General features: G+C 41.1%; 1 protein-coding gene across 2 annotated transcripts in view; it reads left to right on the top strand.

Annotated features, from left to right (window-relative positions):
- The window catches only part of LOC142463257 (uncharacterized), a 50,838-nt gene that overhangs the window by 29,708 nt on the left and 2,370 nt on the right, over window positions 1-18,760 (top strand). For both annotated transcript variants that reach the window (XM_075565770.1, XM_075565769.1), the window contains 26 exons: window positions 498-677; window positions 844-1,046; window positions 1,605-1,717; window positions 1,886-2,004; window positions 2,798-2,965; window positions 3,761-3,963; window positions 4,536-4,639; window positions 4,932-5,047; window positions 5,730-5,888; window positions 6,322-6,521; window positions 6,967-7,073; window positions 7,403-7,521; window positions 7,622-7,789; window positions 8,201-8,409; window positions 8,958-9,061; window positions 9,769-9,887; window positions 10,767-10,934; window positions 11,109-11,317; window positions 11,947-12,050; window positions 12,522-12,640; window positions 13,301-13,459; window positions 13,752-13,960; window positions 14,526-14,620; window positions 15,504-15,622; window positions 15,899-16,069; window positions 18,385-18,587. In XM_075565770.1, the coding sequence (XP_075421885.1) occupies window positions 498-677; window positions 844-1,046; window positions 1,605-1,717; window positions 1,886-2,004; window positions 2,798-2,965; window positions 3,761-3,963; window positions 4,536-4,639; window positions 4,932-5,047; window positions 5,730-5,888; window positions 6,322-6,521; window positions 6,967-7,073; window positions 7,403-7,521; window positions 7,622-7,789; window positions 8,201-8,409; window positions 8,958-9,061; window positions 9,769-9,887; window positions 10,767-10,934; window positions 11,109-11,317; window positions 11,947-12,050; window positions 12,522-12,640; window positions 13,301-13,459; window positions 13,752-13,960; window positions 14,526-14,620; window positions 15,504-15,622; window positions 15,899-16,069; window positions 18,385-18,587 (3,947 nt within the window). The remainder of the gene's footprint in view (window positions 1-497; window positions 678-843; window positions 1,047-1,604; window positions 1,718-1,885; window positions 2,005-2,797; window positions 2,966-3,760; window positions 3,964-4,535; window positions 4,640-4,931; window positions 5,048-5,729; window positions 5,889-6,321; window positions 6,522-6,966; window positions 7,074-7,402; window positions 7,522-7,621; window positions 7,790-8,200; window positions 8,410-8,957; window positions 9,062-9,768; window positions 9,888-10,766; window positions 10,935-11,108; window positions 11,318-11,946; window positions 12,051-12,521; window positions 12,641-13,300; window positions 13,460-13,751; window positions 13,961-14,525; window positions 14,621-15,503; window positions 15,623-15,898; window positions 16,070-18,384; window positions 18,588-18,760) is intronic.

Genomic DNA, 18,760 nt, shown 5'->3' with positions numbered 1-18,760 from the left:
GTTTGCTACTGCAGATAATTATGCTGTCTCGTTATCCTTATCTTCAAGTAACAAAGTAGTTTCCGCCATTAAACTAAAGTGTCTGTCTCTGCAGCTCTCCATTGCTTAAGTTGTATCTGTTGTAAAGTAGCAGGAAGGCCGTATGAAGTTAAAAGTGACACAATTCTTGTGTTCGTTGGTCTATGGCAATGGTTCCCAAGCCTCAAGAACCCCCAACAGGTCAGGTTTTCAGGATATCCTGTCTTCAGCGCAGGTAGTTCAGTCAAAATGACTGAGCCACTGATTGAGCCACCTGTGCTGAAGCAGGGAAACCCTTAAACCCTGGCCTGTTGGGGGTTCTTGAGGACTGGAGTTGGGAACCACTGGTCTATGTAATTATTTGTACGTAGTGTCACTTATAACACATGCGATCAGCTGCAGTAAATGCTTTGTTTTCTGCTATATACCCCCATCGTGTTGAGCAGCTGGAGAAGTAAGTTCTCTCGTCTTTCTCACAGCTCGAAGTGATTGACCAGGCCAGCATCTCCCAGAAGGTTGATTACGTTGTGGCCTCAAATGCCTTGTTCAACGTTACCACAATGAATATCGTGCTAGAAAGCCTGAAGGACAGTGACTCAACCGTCCCTTTCACCACAATCACTGACTTCCTGACGGAGTTTAACATCGCTTTTGAGGAGGTAACTGCCACACGGGGTCATGTATCAGTGGGGTTCCCTTGTTCTAGTTCAGTGCAGGGACCTGAGCTGCGGGTTCCAGGCCCAACTGGGCAAGTGCAGATTTTACTATTACATCTCAATGCTTATTGCATCTGCTTTCGGTAACATAAGATTTTCCCTTTGGCAGCTACCCAGCCCAACCATGTCACCCGAAGTGAGGGAAGAGGCCATGAACTTTTTCGGTATCAACATGGTGCCTCATTTCGAAAATCTCCAAGAAGAAGAGTTTGCAATTCTCACGGTTTGCTTTAGAAATTTACTCCCCAGTATTACCGTAGATTTAGTGAACCTTATCCCGTTGGACTTGACCTGCAAATCTTACTATTACTTGTGAGTATCCCCCAAGAGATTCATTCAATGAACTGTATAATTGACGACCAAAACTACATGTCGGTGTCATAGTTCAATAATGTTATTTTGTTGTAACAATGTTACATTTGATTATGACATCATTTACATATACAGTAGCTATTTATTTTAACGTGTGTTATTCTTCTGCTTAGTATCTTTTATTGATATGGTGCTGACATATTGGGTAGCGCAGTACAATTTGGGAGGGTGGACAGGAACATACAAAATTAGTACATATAAGTAAGTTGACTCATTATGAGACTATATGAAAGGAGGTCCCTGCATTGAAGAGCGTACAATCTAATAAAACTGTGGGGGGGGGGGGTGACATGAAGAATAGAGAGAGCGGTTGCTCACGCGGGAACGGGAATAATTGGCGTGTTGTTCTCTCTTCTCTGCTTTGTTTATTACAAAATCCCATTATCGAACTCTTCCGATATCAGACATTGCACTGCACTAATGCATAGAAAAAAAGGAATTCCTGGCCCAATTGGCCCGCAGTCCATCTTCAGTGACCATTTTCCTCCTCCCCTACAGATACACCGGTATCAACAACGTGTACGATGAATTGTCCGAGGACGTCAGACAGGGCGTGCATGATGGCATCATAGCCTATCTGGACCAGAAGTCTGCAAGCCCTGCCTCATCAGGTAATGCCGGCTCTGCAGGGAACCTAGTACAGTATTCAGCTCAATGGTTGTAAACCCCGTCCGGCCCAGCGCCAATGTGATGGCGTTTTTTCTGTCCCGGCAAATGAGTTATTAAGGCATAATATTACTTTCATTCATACATTTTTTTTCTTCTCCCTTTCCTTTTAGGAATGGTCTGCAAAACCTTGTACACCGACAGCGAAACGTACTTGGACAACATCTTCTTCAATTTTACTCATTATGCGACATTCTACGAACTGACCCATTACTATGAGGAATTCGATGCGGTACATTTCAGATTTAGGATAGCTGTCTTGTTGTATTGGGCTACTCATGCACTGTACACAATGTAATCCATAAAGGCAGTGATTCCCAGCTGGGGCGTCTCGAACCCCAAGGGGTTTCGGGAGGTGCCTCCTAAGGGTTCACCAAAAGAAATCAGCAATGGTGGATCCCACGCAATATAGAGAATTCCTGTGCCCGTGTGGGGGTAGCGCACTTAGTAAGGCCCCAAACTGCACCTTAGTGTGGAAGGTATAGCTGTCACTTACAGCAGGAGCTTCCAAAGTCGCTCCCCACAATGCTTTACAACCACAGTGGCAAGGCATTGTGGGACGGGACTTTGGAATCTTCTGCATTGAGTGATCGCTATAACCCCCCTCTCCCCCCCCCCCGAGCTGTCTGCACATACTGAGTGGCAGTTTGGGGCCATATTAAGCGTATGTTCCCCTCATGAGCTCAGGACACTATATACTGCTTGGGATCGGTCACACAGTTTTGTTAGCGATAGTTTGATGAGTTGGCGATAACAATGATTAATTAAGGGTTTGCGGTACAAATATTTTCTAGCAGGGGGGGGGGCATAGTGTTAAAAAGGTGGAAAACCCGCTTTAAGGGAATTTCATGCCTACCATATCGGCACGCCAATCTCCATATTTATCGAGAGCCGTAAAACACGTTGCATAGCACGTTGCAACAGCAGATGTAACCTCTAGTCATCCCACTGGCTGATTTCTCTTGCTATGTGACCAGTGATTTTTGCCATTTGATTTTCTGACGATTGGCTCTTGTCTTTTTTAGTATGACGTCCTGCCCATGCTCTCCGGCGAGCAGCTAGGTAACATGCTCATGAATACCACTGCCATCAGGGACCAGATGAAAGCTGTGCCCATCCTGGTGGAGCTGGAGAAACGAGACTATGACGAAACTGTTTCGTTCATGACTGGATGTAACGCTGTGGCAGAAGAGGTGCGTTCCGTGTTCACCTCGTAACGCAGCCTCGCGGGTTTGTCAGAAATTCAATTAGAGGTTGATTTGCTTAGAACGTCTTCTTGGTCTCTGTAATTGTGCAGTTACAGCCTCAGATTAGTGGATGGTTACAAAATACATATTGAAATGCCCTTTCCAAGAAATTCCCAATACATTATGAGTCACGTTCCAGCACATGTCCCTATAAAGATTTCCAACTGCAAACACTGACACGATGCTCGGCTATTTCATGCAGTGGCCAAGTGTTTGTAGAGTATAAGTGAGTATAAGGGTGCTCAAGAAATTGGATCTCTTCAGTATTCCATAATATGTAAGCAATGAACTCCTTAGTGGGAATGAATAGTATGAAGTATCAATACTCCTTGATAAAGTACAGAAGTGTACGAAACGCGTAGGAGAGCTGTGTACCTCCTTTTTGTTTATTCATGACCCAATGAAACTTTTTCGTTTTTGGACCTTACTCCCTTGGTTGTGTGCTGTTTTGCCCATTTTCCCCCTAGGTTCAAGTTTGTATACATGCTGTAGTTCCTTTTTTGTATTGCTAATACTGCAAGCAGGCTGAAATATTACTGTAGCTTGGATAGGAAATATCAGGTCGGTAAAGGACACCCCCTTTTGGTTTTCCTGGTGCTCCAGCTTTTCATCCCCAACAAGAAAGGCTTCGTATGAAAATAGCAATGCTGACCCCAACTAAAACTCTTTAACTCGCACTCTGTAGTATGCGTTTGTTAGACTGTCACAGTTTGCATTCCCTTTCTCTTTTTGTTGCTGTAGAGACATATCCAAACTCTGCCGGACGCCAACATTGAGGAACTTATCTACAAAACCGTCTGGGATAAAGTGTCTGTAAATGTGGACACTCCTGAGGAATATCAACTGTGGTTCGGATCCTTATTAGACCTCGTGATTACAAGTGTCAGTGTCACAGATATCAGCACTATCTCCATGGATATAGACTGCAGTGCCCAGGACTTTATGTAAGACTTACAACTATTTCTCACAACGGGGGCTGGGGTTTGGTGTAGAGAAGGTTTGTCACATAGTAGCGCCTCCCTGGACTATACAGCCATTATTACCAACCTGCCTCTATGTCATCCAGAGGGTCTTTGATCTGGTCAAATTCAAGTGCAATATCCTAATAATTTCCTGCATTTCCATGGAAAATTGAGACCTTAGCCAGACATGATGACATGGACATAGGCTGACAATTCTGGTAACAAACATTCCACTTAGAAATATATGTTTTCAAATATATGTATTTATATACAAAGCTCTTAGGGTAATTGGGAGACCCGTTGTCAAATTACAGCCTTCCTCCATGGCCCATGAGATCATGCAAAGCAAGGCAACAAGTTTTGAAAGTAGCTCCCTTAATGTATAAAGAAAGTTAGTCAACAATGTTGAAAATACCAAAGTAACCAGTGCCCTATGTACCAGCCAAAATTCCAATTAGAGCCGTCGGGGTTTGAGCTTAAAGTCTAGTTAAAGTTGTCACTATGACAGCCTGTATCTGCCTTTGCCTAACATATTCCCCCTGTTTTGGATTCAGGATACAAGGGTTTAGCGATGCGTATGATAAATTATCTGAGGATCAGCATCAAGCAGTTCATTCAAGAATAAAAACGTATCTCAAAGATGTGCAGACCACCCAAGGTAAGTTCTGCAAAGCCTTCAGTCCTTCTCAGCTGGAAAAGTAGCATCCCATAGGTGCTCGCAACAAATGAAATGATGTAGTCCTCTCTGGCATTTAAGGTGGTTAAGAAGTTAGGTTAACTGGATCTGTGCGGCTCCCACTCAATAAGCATTCCGCTAGTGGCCCCTCTAGTTTTGAAGGAAGTTTATTTGTCAGCATTGTCTAACACGGAGCTCCCTACGGAAGTTATACAACATACGTTGCAATCGGTGCCTCCCATAAAAATAACATCAATATAACTTCTCCTGACAGGCTCTACCTGTAACTCCAACCTGAACAGCAGCGAATGGATCTCAACCAACTATGGGGAATTCAAAGAATTAGCCACTCTTGAGGAATTCCAGACTTTGAACCCAGACTTTAACGCGGTAAACTTTGGCTTTTACTATTCTTGATTTCTCTTTGTTCTTATCCTACTGCTCTGTCTAAAAATGAATGAGATAAAGGCTACAACAGAATAGGGCGACCCAATTAACATATTGAGAGCTGTTTGTAGATAGAAGTCCCTTTTACCTGTACTGTAGTTCTGTATTGTATCTTAATTCCCCTGTAATTTACACTGTCTGCTTTTATATTTGGGAGCATTACAGCACGGCATGCCACGGAGTTGCCATGTCTATGGATTTATTCTTTTAGGGAACGAATAGCTGGATTTTAAGCAGAATCATTTGATTTCTACTCTTAGAACATTAACCTTTTCTAAAGAAGATAATATTACTATTTAATATTTGTTCTCAACAATGTATGTAGTGCTCCCCACAGAAATCTGCAGTTACCTGTCCTAAAGGGTTTACATCCTAATGTTGGTGTCTAAGGCAAGGGAAACAGTGAGTTGCTTAGGGTTACCAAGAGAGCGGAAACTGAGATGTACCTACTTCAATGGAAGTGTAAATAACCACTAAGCTACTATTTCATCACAAGAGGCACACTTTTATATTCTAACGATGCCACTAGTGTTTAATGCACTTTGCCTGCAAGGTTCATATCTTCTAGGAACTCCAGACTTTAGTTTGGCCACGTCCCTCATGATATTGTCTTTCTTCCTTTCAGGAGTCCGCCCTGCCGGAATTCACCGGGACTCAGATTGCAGAGTACGTTGTTATTTCTGGAGCTTTGAAGAGTGAAGAATCCATCACTGTTGTCTTATCCAATCTGGATACCACCAAGGAGGTTTTCGAGTTCTTTCAGGAACTAAACACCGTTGCTCAGGTAGGAATATGTATAAAATGTGTGGTTATATCAGGGGCTCATGCTTTAAACAGGGAGTCTCCGGAACGGATATTAGATCAGTTCGGCTCCCGGAACCCCCTGGATCCCATCTTGATAATAAAAAAGGGCGAGAATTAGGGGGGGAGGTTGAGCAAGGGGGAGGGGAGTTTTGCGAAATTTGACCAAAAAATAAACCAAAAATTTAGCAATAGCCAAAAAGTTACCATACCATCAAAAGCAAAAAATCCAATTGATTTCTATATTTGTGGCTGATAAAGATAATGAGCTTTTAGCTCCTTCAATGCCAGATGGACATGCTTACGAATGGCTTTGACATGTGTGGCTGGCTTCTCTGGCAGTGATAAGGTTGAAAAGTGAAATCTTTTTCTTGTGGGCCTGAGGAAGATAACGTCCATCTATGATTTAATTATAGGTGGAGCTGCAAACCAGCAAATTCATTGACCTGATATTGGAGTCTACGTTCGAGACGATTTCAGTCGATTTTGTGACCTTCAAAGAAGAAGAATGGACAGTCTGCTTCCAAGATATATTCCAAAACGTTCTGTTTGAAGTGAATGAAGCCCAAGTACAGCTTATTCCAAACCCTCTGCCTTGTGAATCTTATCAGCAAATGTAAGTGGTTTGAATGGACACTCAGGTTAAACATTTCCACTCCCCCATCTACACCTACCAGCATTTTATCAAATAGGGTAGTAGTTACAGTGTGATGAGTGTTGAGTGACGAAAGCCTACATTTACAATAAATTACATACACGTTCCCACTGTTTCCCTTTAGCGGTGTGTACAGAGCATTTGTTTGAAAGGTTTAGGCTTTTCTGCATCCGTGCAAAGACCACCACATGTTAATGACATTGCATGGCTTTTCACACAACCAATAAATAAGCCTGGATTATGGTCTTCACTAACTGACCAGGTCTTCTCAAGTGATCCTCATTAAATACCTTTTGGTCGGCACAATGCAGTTACATCCAGTGGTCTTTTGCATCTCACTGTTTGTTGATTTTTTTTAACCCTTTGAGCATTTTAAACACCTAGGCATCTTTTATCCATCCCACAGAATAAAAGGTTTCAACAGCGCTTTTGAACACATGACAAAAGATACGCAAGAGATGATATACAATGAGTACATTCAACAGCAATTTAACTCCACTTCCACCATCACAGGTGAGTGAGATCCCTATAGCAGCAAACGTTGCTACATTTAAAAATAAGAGATATGGAGATATAGCACCAGATACAGGATCCCTAGACACCCCATAAGGTACAGGGATGTTAGTGGTTGCACTCTGTGGTTTTTATCCTATAAACAATGACTTGAACTCTTTCATTGCATCCCACGGTTTAGCCTGGCGTTCCAGCAGGGAAATGGCTTGTTTATGATCACCACCATTTCCTTATTCGTTCAGTGAAAGATATCACGACCTAAGTGGCATAACACTTGCGCTATCTGTCTAAATATAAAAGCAAACAATAAATGCACCTTTTTATTCCAGGTGTTAAGTGTGGAACACCTACAGAGAGGACTCAAGAATGGCTGGATCTGAACTTTGGCCTGTTTGTCGAATTTGCCGACTTTACTGATCTTGTGCAGTGGAATAAGGAGTTTGCAGCTGTGAGTATCACTGATAGATGCCCCAAAAGCACAAACATGAACTGTCTCTACCCTCTGCCGGATGGTTCACCAATGCATTACTCTTCTCTTGCGCTTCCAGACGGAGGTCATCACAAGTCTGAGCGTTACACAGCTGGCAGATATAATCCTGCAGGTGGAAAATCTGAACAATGAGGAGATTGTGTGTCAGATTCTGGGAAGAGTTCAGCACTTCGAGATTGACAATATCTACCTGTTCCTGGACCACTTCAGTGATTCCTTCAGCAAGGTTTATTAACTGCTATTTGTTTACATACTGTAGGTTATATAGACTCATTGATCATGCATATGTATTATGCATGCATGTGCTGCCTATACACGTAGAGTGCCACGTTAATTTAATTAATATATATATATATATCTATATATATAGATATATATAAATATATATACAAAATTATATTTTATGTTTAGTCATTTTTAACAAAACATCTTCACTTTGCCTTTTTTTATCCTTGTCATAAGCCATGTTTTATTGATCTGTCCAGATATGATATTGTGAATATGCAAGCCACAAGCCCCACACGTGTCATTTCCTTAATGAATGCAGCAGAACACCATGAGCTGATTATTATGTTAGATTTTGGTGTCAAGGGTTAAAAATAATTCCACCTCTGTGCCTACTTGTTACTTTTTGCAGCTAAATATCAACAAATTGCCAAGTGAAGAGATCAGCAGCAAGATGCTCTCTGGGTTTGTCACTGCCATCCAGGCTCAGCTGGGCAGCTACTCTACCAGCGACTGGGAGACGCTGTTTTCTACCAGGCTCCGACCTTTCCTTCTAAGCCTCACAGTTGAACAGCTGAACATCTTTCTTTCCAATGCCAACTGCGACAGCTTTGTAATAATGTAAGTCCAAAGACTTCTCCAGTGTAACTTTGCTTTCTGACATGTCGCTGGCCCCTCCGCTTATAATCTTAAATTCCTTTGTCTTATTTGCACAGCTTCTATTTGGATACCAAATGTGATTAACAAACGCACAACCTGACAAAACATATAGTAATTAGTACATAGTTAAAAACTTCAATAATAATATTCTCATAAATAAGGGTCCTTTAGTTAAACCCTTTGGCCAAAGCGTTATAAGCCTGCAAGCCAACGTCAAGGCATAAACAAATGTTGCAGGTCCTAACACTAACCGGTGTTAGGATACCAATGTGCCATCCTTAATTAAACAGGCTTTGCATTCATCACTGCTGAAATGGTCAATCATCTGATTCTACTTACATTATAGCAGGGAAGTAGTTGAACATTTGTTACCCTTTAAATGTTGTCCTCTCAGACACGTCTAAATGGAAATCGCTTTGGTTGCTTGTCTTAAAACCATGTCATCTGTGTCAGCCTTGAGAGGTCGCATTGGTCATGTCATAAGGTTTCTGTTTTCCTGTCTTGTTCAGTGTCCGCCATCTAAATGCTGTATACGATAACCTGCCCGCTGCCAGTCGTGACGGTCTATACGGAAGCCTTCTCACCTTCCTTAAGGGCCATGTCGCTTCCTCAGGTAATTTTTAAACTGAATATTTGTTTCGTGTAGAAATCAAGAGGGTCCCCATTGATAAGTTCTAAGACAGGGGTGGCCAACTCCAGTCCTCAAAAGCTCAGTGGACTGAGCCACCTGTGCTGAAGCAGGGATATCCTGAAAACCTGACCTGTTGGTAGCTCTTGAGGACTGGAATTATAATTGTTCTAAGGCATTTCTGTCTGCATATCAGACCATGGTATTTGTTAGCCCCTTTGCTAGGGGGTTATCACAGAATCTGCAGCTCCTCTGATGACTGCATTATCAGAAGGGGAGAGGGGGCAGATCACCAAATACAAGACGCGTGCGCACTAACTTCATTATTACAACATACAAAAGCATTCAAATATTTCTAAGGCCAAGCGTAAGAACTCAGACAAATGACATCACAAACATGAAATAACTCCCACCCGGGAATCAATTAAGGATACCCCAATCATATTACTTTACTTCGCATGCTATTTAGTATTCCATATGTATATTAACTCTTTGAGGCTACATATAAAATATATAATGGTCTTTCAAGGTGTTCTCTTCAGACTCCCAGTAACATCAACACCCCCCCAAAGTGCTAAAGTGATACAATGCATAGATTGTTCTCAACGATGGGGAAGAACCTGGGAAAGAATGGGAGGTGATCACTGAGCAGCGTTTGTGCTGACCCGCTTTCACATGTCTGATCCTTACAGGTAGTGCGTGCCCAGTGAGCGGTGAAGGAAGCAAGGCTTGGCTCGCCAGAGTCCTTGGGAAGTTTAGCTCTTCTGCTGTGTATGATGACCTGGTGTCGCTCAATTCCGCCTTTAATGGGGTCAGTTGTCAGCTCATTCTTATACACTACTCTGTCCCTATTAGGAAATGTTTGAATAAATCCAAATATAATCATGGCCCTGCATCGATTCCAGGACTGGGCTTCAAAATATCTGCGGGCAGTTGAATTACTGTAACTCTGCACACTTCTTTGCACTGTGTTCTGCACTCAATCTGTTACCTGTTATTGGGATTTCCCAATACCCCTTCCTTTCCCATCCCAAACACTTTTCTCCTGAAAGGAAAAAGGCCATATTCTAATGTCATTAGCTGGTGTTCAGAATATGTGCAATGAGGAAATGAGTGAAACTCTGAAATCCACAAACGAGGGGAAAGCATATCAGTGGTAAAAATGAAGCATTTTCTGTCTTAAATGATACATAGTAAGGGTAAAGTATAGTAATTCAATTGGAAAGTGATGTTTACAATGTTTTTTACTTAATTAAACACTAATGGACCAATGTTATCTTTAAATAGCCCTTAAATCATTCATTCATTCATTCATTCATTCATTCATTCATTCATTCATTCATTCATTCATTCATTCATTCATTCATTCATTCATTCATTCATTCATTCATTCATTCATTCATTCATTCATTCATTCATTCATTCATTCATTCATTCATTCATTCATTCATTCATTGCTCAGTGAGTAAAGACACTGACTCTGGCACTGAGTTTGAATCAGGGGAACCTGGTTCAATTCCTTGTGACCTTGGGCAAGTCACTTTATTTCCCTGTGCCTCATGCACCAAAAACATAGATAGTAAGCTACACGGGGCAGGGACCTGTGCCTGCAAAATGTCTCTGTAAAGCGCTACGTAAAGCTAGCAGCGCTATACAAGAACATGCTATTATTATTTTATTCTGTTTGCAGCTGGAAGTAATCAGTGACCTGTCTGCCGGACAAGTGGCAGGTCTGGCCTTTACCGGAGAAATCCTCGATAACGCAGAAAGCGCAGCCATCATTGTTCAGTTCTTGGAGGGGATTACATTTAACCAGCTGGAGCTTTTCCTGACAAGCTTCCAGAGCACTGCCAACGAGGTATGAGCGGTTCCACTGTGGTTTCTTTGTTGAAGAAACTGTGGTGTCCTGTTAAAACCAGTATGGCTAACAAGTTAGCAGCGAGATGCAATTTGGTTACCAGCCTTAGATTCATTATGACTACTGCTCTGTGAATGTACAGTAATGTCAACTAAAACCTGCTTTTGTCTACAGCGGAACATGGTGTCCCTGCCAAATGCCCATATCCGGAGCTCACTATGGAATGCCATCTTTACCAAAGTCTCTGCCCAGATTAAAAGCTTTACCACTGGACAATGGTTGGACTATTTCCAGTCTAAACTGAGCCTATTCCTGCCCAGCATCACCGAGAGCCAAATTAACCTTATCCCCAGCAACATTAATTGTGACGTTTTCCATATCATGTAAGAACTTTCATTACGGGTATTCACTGCCACCTTTCACTGTATTTAGCTTCCTTCAGAAGAACTTAGTAAACATACTATACAGAAGGCTATGTATCAAGCATTTTGTGGGGTACATGTATCAAAGCAAAAGTGGTACAGGTCTGATAGAAAAATATTGCTCCAGATGTAACAAAGACAAAAAAATTATTGGTTTCAACGGGATTTTTTTTTTTTTTTTACATACCTACGGCATAATTTTATTGCCCCAGAATTGCCCCTCTTTTACCTTGACACACATACCCCATTTTTTCTACACAATGTAGGGTCTTGAATATTTACTGCTGTTTCAGCTGGAGCGGGCATTATATTTAAATGTTTTTTTTTTGTAACAATGACACATTTAATACAAGTTCTATTTATAAGATTAACTATCCCCGGATAAGCTTACATATTATTAATGACCAGGATACCGGTAAGGCAAAAAACACCAAAAGAAAGATTAATACCATCTAGTATCATGTCATTATTGATTACTTAATGATACAATTGTTTATATTACAAAGAAAAATGCACGTGAAAAGGCCCTTTGCACAAGTTACTACGTTTTTGCATCATTTGCTGTCCATTTTCTCATTTCTCCCATATAGAATATCCGCGCTGGATGTCTGTGTCAAAGACATACAAGAGGACATTCAACTGGCCATTTACCAAAAGATAAAGTCATACCTCATGGCTAGGAAACACGATACAGGTAAGTAAAACCAGACTATCACCTTCCTTTATCCAGTTATAAACCAAGATCTATTCTGTGGACTGATGTTGTTTTTATTTGTTTTATTTGCAATTTTACACCAGATACAGCCCAACCCCCTTATAACGCAGTGCTTGGGGTCCAAAGAATCACATTGCGTTATAAGCGGATCGTGTTAGAAATAATGTACAATTGTATGCATTGTACAATATAGTATTTAAGACACCAATAATCGTGTTGTAAACTTGTAAAGTATCCATAAATACGAAAATTGGGAGTCACGCTTACATCGCGTTATAAGCGGATTTGCGTTGTAACGGATCGCGCTATAACGGGGTTGAGCTGTATATGCAGCATTTGTCAGGAGTTTCTTACACAATGTACGCTATAAACACATGAGGATTCCCCATTTACCTCTGTATATTACCTCGGGAAATTCACTACTAATACATCTTGTATTTTCCTTTTCAGGCTCAGCATGTGCTGCAAACACCGCAGGCAGCATTGGGTGGCTAAAGACCAATTTGGCTTCCTTCAGCGTTTATGCCACATATGAGGACATTGTTGCTCTTAACTCCGACTTTGTCTTTGTAAGTATAAGGTGGCAAAATATTCTAACCCACTGTTCTTGAAATCCAGTACATCAGAAACACAGTAACAGAGTGATGTTTTGTGCTTGTTTTTAGCCAACCAGTGTTAAGTTGAACAGGCCTTAGACAAATGGATATGTGTAGCATATAAAAAAAAAACACATTGGTTAATTTACAGTACTATGAAAACTATTATACTTTAGCAATATAACTGGAGAACAAGCAGAAGGTTTGGAGACCTGTCCATAGTTTTCTAACATTATCATCATTGACTCTGTAATATCCCAATGAGAACACATTACAGGTAGTCCTCGTTATCCAACGTTTCACTTTACAACACATGGCATATCCAACGCTTTACAATGCAACCCTATGGGCTGTTTTTCGACGCCGGATTGCGTTATCCAACACCTGAATGCGTTATCCAACGCTCACCGCCACTGATTAACATGGGACTCACTTTACAATGGTTTCACTATCCAACGCTACTTCCAGAACGGATTCCGTTGGATAACCGAGGACTCCCCTGTATATGAAAATAGGTAGTTAAATTGAGGTATCTACTCTCAAATAAGGATGGACAGAGACTGACTGAGTAAATATATACTGTACATGTGGAGTATATTTGTTTCCCTCACACATTCCTCTTCTCTTGGCCAGACTGAAGCAGTGGAATCCCTCTCTGTTAAGCAGTTAGCTTGGTACACAGTAAAGAGTGATGCCTTGAGAAGCAGCGACAAGATTGCAAAGCTCATGATTGGAGTAAATAGCAACAACATTGGAGGCTTCTTGGATGAATTTAACCTGGCTGCACAGCAGGTACAACAATGATTTCATTATAAAATAAGGTTGGGGGATTTAAGCTTCGCAATGCGCAACCGTTGAACACGACATGTAATATATTAGTCTTTGGTACATTAAATATTAACCATTTGAAACAGTTTTCAGCAATCTTCATTTGTGTCCTTGGCTCCGATCTTTTGCAAGAATCTTGTAGATCTGTGTTTTTATTAATTGTATAACAGCTGATGTACTTGACCATTGGGCTTAAAAGAAGCCACCTTTCAACAAAGATAAATAGTAATGCGCGATGTTTGTTTTCCTATTACAGACGGGTCTCACTCAGCTGCCTAGCGCTGATATTAGAAAGTTCTTGGTGGGAGAAATTTTCTGTCGCCTCGGATCCCTCTTCTCTGTATTCACATCTGATACTTACACCAACTGGTTCCAAATCAAGCTGAAACTTTTCATCAGCAGTATGAACGCCAAGACTCTTGGATTCATACCTACGGATATCACTTGTGACTCCCTTGCTGTCCTGTAAGAACTAAAACTTTGCTTTGGGGGTTTCAGTAAACTAGGGAGTTAGATAAGCTGTAAGGAGGGCTATGCATCAATCTGCCCGTGTCATGTGATGTGTGTAGTAGTCAGTCAGTCAGTGATATCAGGTCCAAATCAGGTCCAAATGTGAGAACATGTTTGTTGCAAATCTCAGGGGGGAGATTTATGCCATCACAGACCTGGCTGCACGTTGTACAGAAAGCAGAGGAAAGATTCACATTTGCCAGCCCTCCCAATTTGCAAGAATACCCGTAAGAAGTTGACTGGCTACCAACTTTTTGTTAGCTCATTGATATGCCTTCATTATGATGATACCTCAGAACATTTGGTCCCTGTGGTTGAGGCACGATAAAGCAGTGGGGCTGTGTTTAATTATTTTAAACACCTGTTGTTAAAAATCCCCATTGTGCGTCCCATGGTTAGTGATACAATAGCACAGGTTAAGGCAACATGGCAACTTTACTCATAAAGCAAAAACAGCTGAGATTCCCAGCAAGTGACATGTACGCCGCTGGCTAACGCGGTGTGTGTATCTCCTCTCCAGGGTGAATGTCTTCAGCGATTCCACCAATAATGAGAATCCAGATGACATATTCAGCTTCCTGCACTCAGTTCTACAGGAGCAGAAGACGCTCTCCGGTAAATACAGAATGTTTAAGTGACCCTGTGTAAGGATACCATAAAGTACAGGCATACCCCGGTTTAAGTACACTCACTTTAAGTACACTCGCGAGTAAGTACATCTAGCTCAATAGGCAAACGGCAGCTCACGCATGCGTCAGTCAGCACGTCCTGAACAGCAATACCAGCTCCCTTCCTGTACCGAAGCTGTGCGCAAGCAGGGAGACTATAGAGGCTGTTACAAATGCGTTATTTACATCAGTTCTGCACGTATAGTACGATTGCAGTACAGTGCATGCATCGATAAGTGGGAAAAAGGGAGTGCTTCACTTTAAGTACATTTTCGCTTTACATACATGCTCCGGTCCCATTGCGTACGTTAATGCGGGGTATGCCTGTATATTGAATACTTCAGCACCACAAGGATATGTAAGGCAGTCAAGGATCCTTCTGGAACAGGCCACAAACTATATTAATAGCAGGGATAATATGACTATAGTTGTTTAAGGATATAGGATATTATATCCTGTAAGACAATGGCAAATGGAAGAAAAAAAACGTTGGGTAGTGGAGTTCGTCTAAATCAAGTGTTATTTTTGCATCTGTGCAAACTTTGTTGCATTTTAACAGCTGAGGTTATTGTAAAGAGATTGTTATTCATACACTTGCAATGGGTAAAGAATCTGCTAAAATAACAGATTTTTGCATCATCTTTGCTTTTGCAGAACTGGAATTAAAAAGGTGACACAGGTCTAAATCTGATGCAAACATCCTATATTAATAAAAAGGTGACACAGGTCTAAATCTGATGCAAACATCCTAGATTAATAAAAACGTAAATGCAACACCCTAGCCATGAATGACACTTTTCAGTGACCCCGTTTCCAATATTTCTGTCCAGGTAACGCCTGTAACAAGGCCGGACTGTCTGATAAAGAGTGGCTGACAACGAACTTCGGAAGTTTTAGTAGCTACGCCACATTGGAAGAACTAACTACTCTGAACCCTACATTCCGTGGGGTGAGTCTACATGAAATGCTCATGCGTCCTCTTCAATAACCTAATTCCCACTGTGAGACTTTCATAGACTCCTACAAAAAGTCAACAACTATGAAGAGCCACCATGTCTTTGGGGCTTCTCGTGAAGCACATTTAAATGTTGTGTTAATAAAGCAATGCAGTTGTGTTCGCAAGAGACGTGCCTCTTATGTCTGACAGAGAGGAGCAGCGTAAGAAGCCGTCATGTAAAAGAGCAGATGCACAGCTTTGCAATGTGTTTTGTGTCTGTTTTTCTAGGCTAACAGTGCAGATCTCCTGACTTCAGTCCAAATGGCCAGTGTCTCCGTGAGCACTTCTATGATTCACAATGTTTCTGCCATCAACAGTCTGTTTGACACCATCGAAACGAAAGACGACACTCAGTACCTGTCCAGCTTCCTTGGAGTACTAAGGGACTTTGTACTGAAGGTGAGAAAATATTTGGGGTTTTAGCTTCACCATTGATGCTATAAGAAAGTGCCTCTGACACTGGATTTCACAGAGTAACAAGCAAATAAAAAGATCACTTATGAGCACATTCACGACTGACCGGTCTGCAACCCCGCCTTTCCCCATTATCTCCCAGCATACAGTCCATCCACTGCAGCCAGGGATTCTGGGAAATGACATGCAAATGAGCACAAAGAAAGGACAGTGAATGGGCGTTCTGATTTTTAGTATTTGCCAATCATGAGACTGTTAAACTTTTGGCGCACGTATAAGTCCTTATACAACATGCTGTGGATGCGCTTCCCGGTGCTGGAGAAGGCAGCTTTAGATATGGAATATTGACTGGGATTCACAGTTTTAGGTTTTATAATGACCAGGATAACATTTTTTGTTGAACATCTTTGTTAAGCTTGGAGTTCACTATTAACTAACCCCTAACAATAGCAACATGCTCATATCATATCACATAATCCTCACCGTCTGGTACTATGCAGATCTGCATTTCAAACCTCTTTTTTCTCATTGTTCTTTTTATTGATTTTCTAACATTGCTGGTAAACATGACAGATTTCAACACATCGTTACAATTTTCCATGTTTACATTATACTTAAAAGAAAAAATATATATAAGTAAAAAGGTATAAATCAGATTCTCAAACTTAACTAAAAAATACACAATTTTAAAATTAAATAATTAACTCACAGAATGTACAAAACATAACTGTAGTCAGACACATATTACAGACGTTGGGTTCGGATATACTGTTCTCCTGTCTTGATACCTGTTTAACACGGTTCTTTTCTCCCTCTGTTTACCTCATCTTTGACCTTGTGCAATTTGCCGCGAGTCTCCAGGATGTGTGTGCGAAAACCTGATATATTTGGTCTTTTTCACTCTGTGGTAGGGAGTCAATATAGGGTTCCCAATTTGTAAAGAAATTCTCGTTTTTTTGTTCCTTATTGGTCTCCGTTTCCATTTTATCTAAGGTCATTAGCTGAGTGAGATATGTTTTAACCATTTCCAAGATTGAAAGGGTCAAACTTCACCCATTGCACCATTACAGACTTTCTAGCTGCCAGGAGAATAATTTCAGCAATCCGTGGGATTCCTGAGTCCCCATTAACTTCTTTCCACCCATCCATGTTCCCAAATAAAACCAATAGAGGTTCCTTCACAGTTACCACTTTTGTCATGTTGTATATATATTAGAACCTGGTCCCAAAAATCAGAAATACATGGGCATTCTCATAGGCAGTGTTTTAGATCTGCTTTAATAAGCTGACATTTCGGGCATTTATTTTGATCCTTTTCTGTTTATATTGGATATAAAACGCATAATATGCTCTATGTAGTCATTTAAATTGTAATTCCCTCCATGTCTCTGATATTATTATTTTCCTGGTTCTACCCAGTCCTACCAGAAAAGAGTCAATCTCAGTTATTTCTGGCCCATGAATCTTTTATCATTGGATTCCCTCTAATTACTAAAGGTATATTTCCCCAAGTCGTGTGTAGGAACTCATTCAGTGTCATTGGGAGCACCATTTGTTCCTCAAGTTTCGTACAGGAATATATTTGTTTGTCCATTAGCCAGTCTCCCATATGCCTGGCTATGCATGCCAAATTGTATTTTCTAATGTCAGGTAAACTCACTCCACCAAGTTCCTTTGGGAGAAATCGTTTTGACATTGCAATTCTATTTCTGCCTTTGTTCCATATAAACTTATTTATTGCACTATTAATCAATTTTATGTCTGCATGACGAACCAGGATAGGCAGCATCTGCAATGGGTATATAATCCTAGCGAAGCTGATCATCTTAACAAGTTGGCATCTACCAGCTATAGGCTGGGAGGCCTTGCCAAGTTGATATAAGCTCATATGGTAATGTTTTGCTTATTAGAATTGCTACCCCACCTTTCTTTCCCACTGCTGGGGAGAATACACATTCACCTACCCAGTTAGTCTGGAGTTTCTTACTCTCCTACCTGTTTCCTGGAAAAGTGCTATATCCACTTTTAAGCGCTTAAGATGCTTTAATATTTTGTTCCTTTTAATTGGGGAGTTAATACCCTTAACATTCCATGAAACCAGTCCCGTCATTGGTTAGCTGTTAAACATATATTGTGTAGCCCGCCTTTACATAACATTCCAAACATCATTATTGAGAAAGCAAATGGTACAAATGGGACAGGAGGTCACTTTTCCGCCATTTCAATGTATATTGGTAAGTGGGTTTGCACCTTTCAACAAATTGGAATTTTCTGACCTCTCTTTCTATTTTCTTTCCCAGGATCCCACTTTGTTCGGCAACCCCAGGGTGAGAGATGCCATACTGATGAGAAGTGCCAAGATCATCTTCCCCACTCTGGACACCCTGCCCATCTCCGAAGTGCAGAGCTGGATGTCTACATTCAGCTTCTTGCTTCCTGGCATCAATGCTACCATGTTGGAACTTCTGAGTGAGGACTTACCTTGCCCCTATTACCAGGAGGTGTAAGTATAAAACACAACGATATCTAGATTAGAACAGCAAATATTGCCTTCAAACTCTTTACAGCCAGAAATGCCGGTGATAATGAAAAGGTTCCGTGACCTATTCACTGATAGAATTCTTAGATAGAAAGACCTTTGGATCATCATTTCTTAATCATGTAACTGTCAGTGAC

The sequence above is a fragment of the Ascaphus truei genome, chromosome 11 (genome assembly GCF_040206685.1).
Source record: "Ascaphus truei isolate aAscTru1 chromosome 11, aAscTru1.hap1, whole genome shotgun sequence".
In the NCBI taxonomy this organism is placed as follows: Eukaryota; Metazoa; Chordata; class Amphibia; order Anura; family Ascaphidae; genus Ascaphus; species Ascaphus truei.
This window is presented reverse-complemented; position numbering and strand designations above follow the sequence as displayed.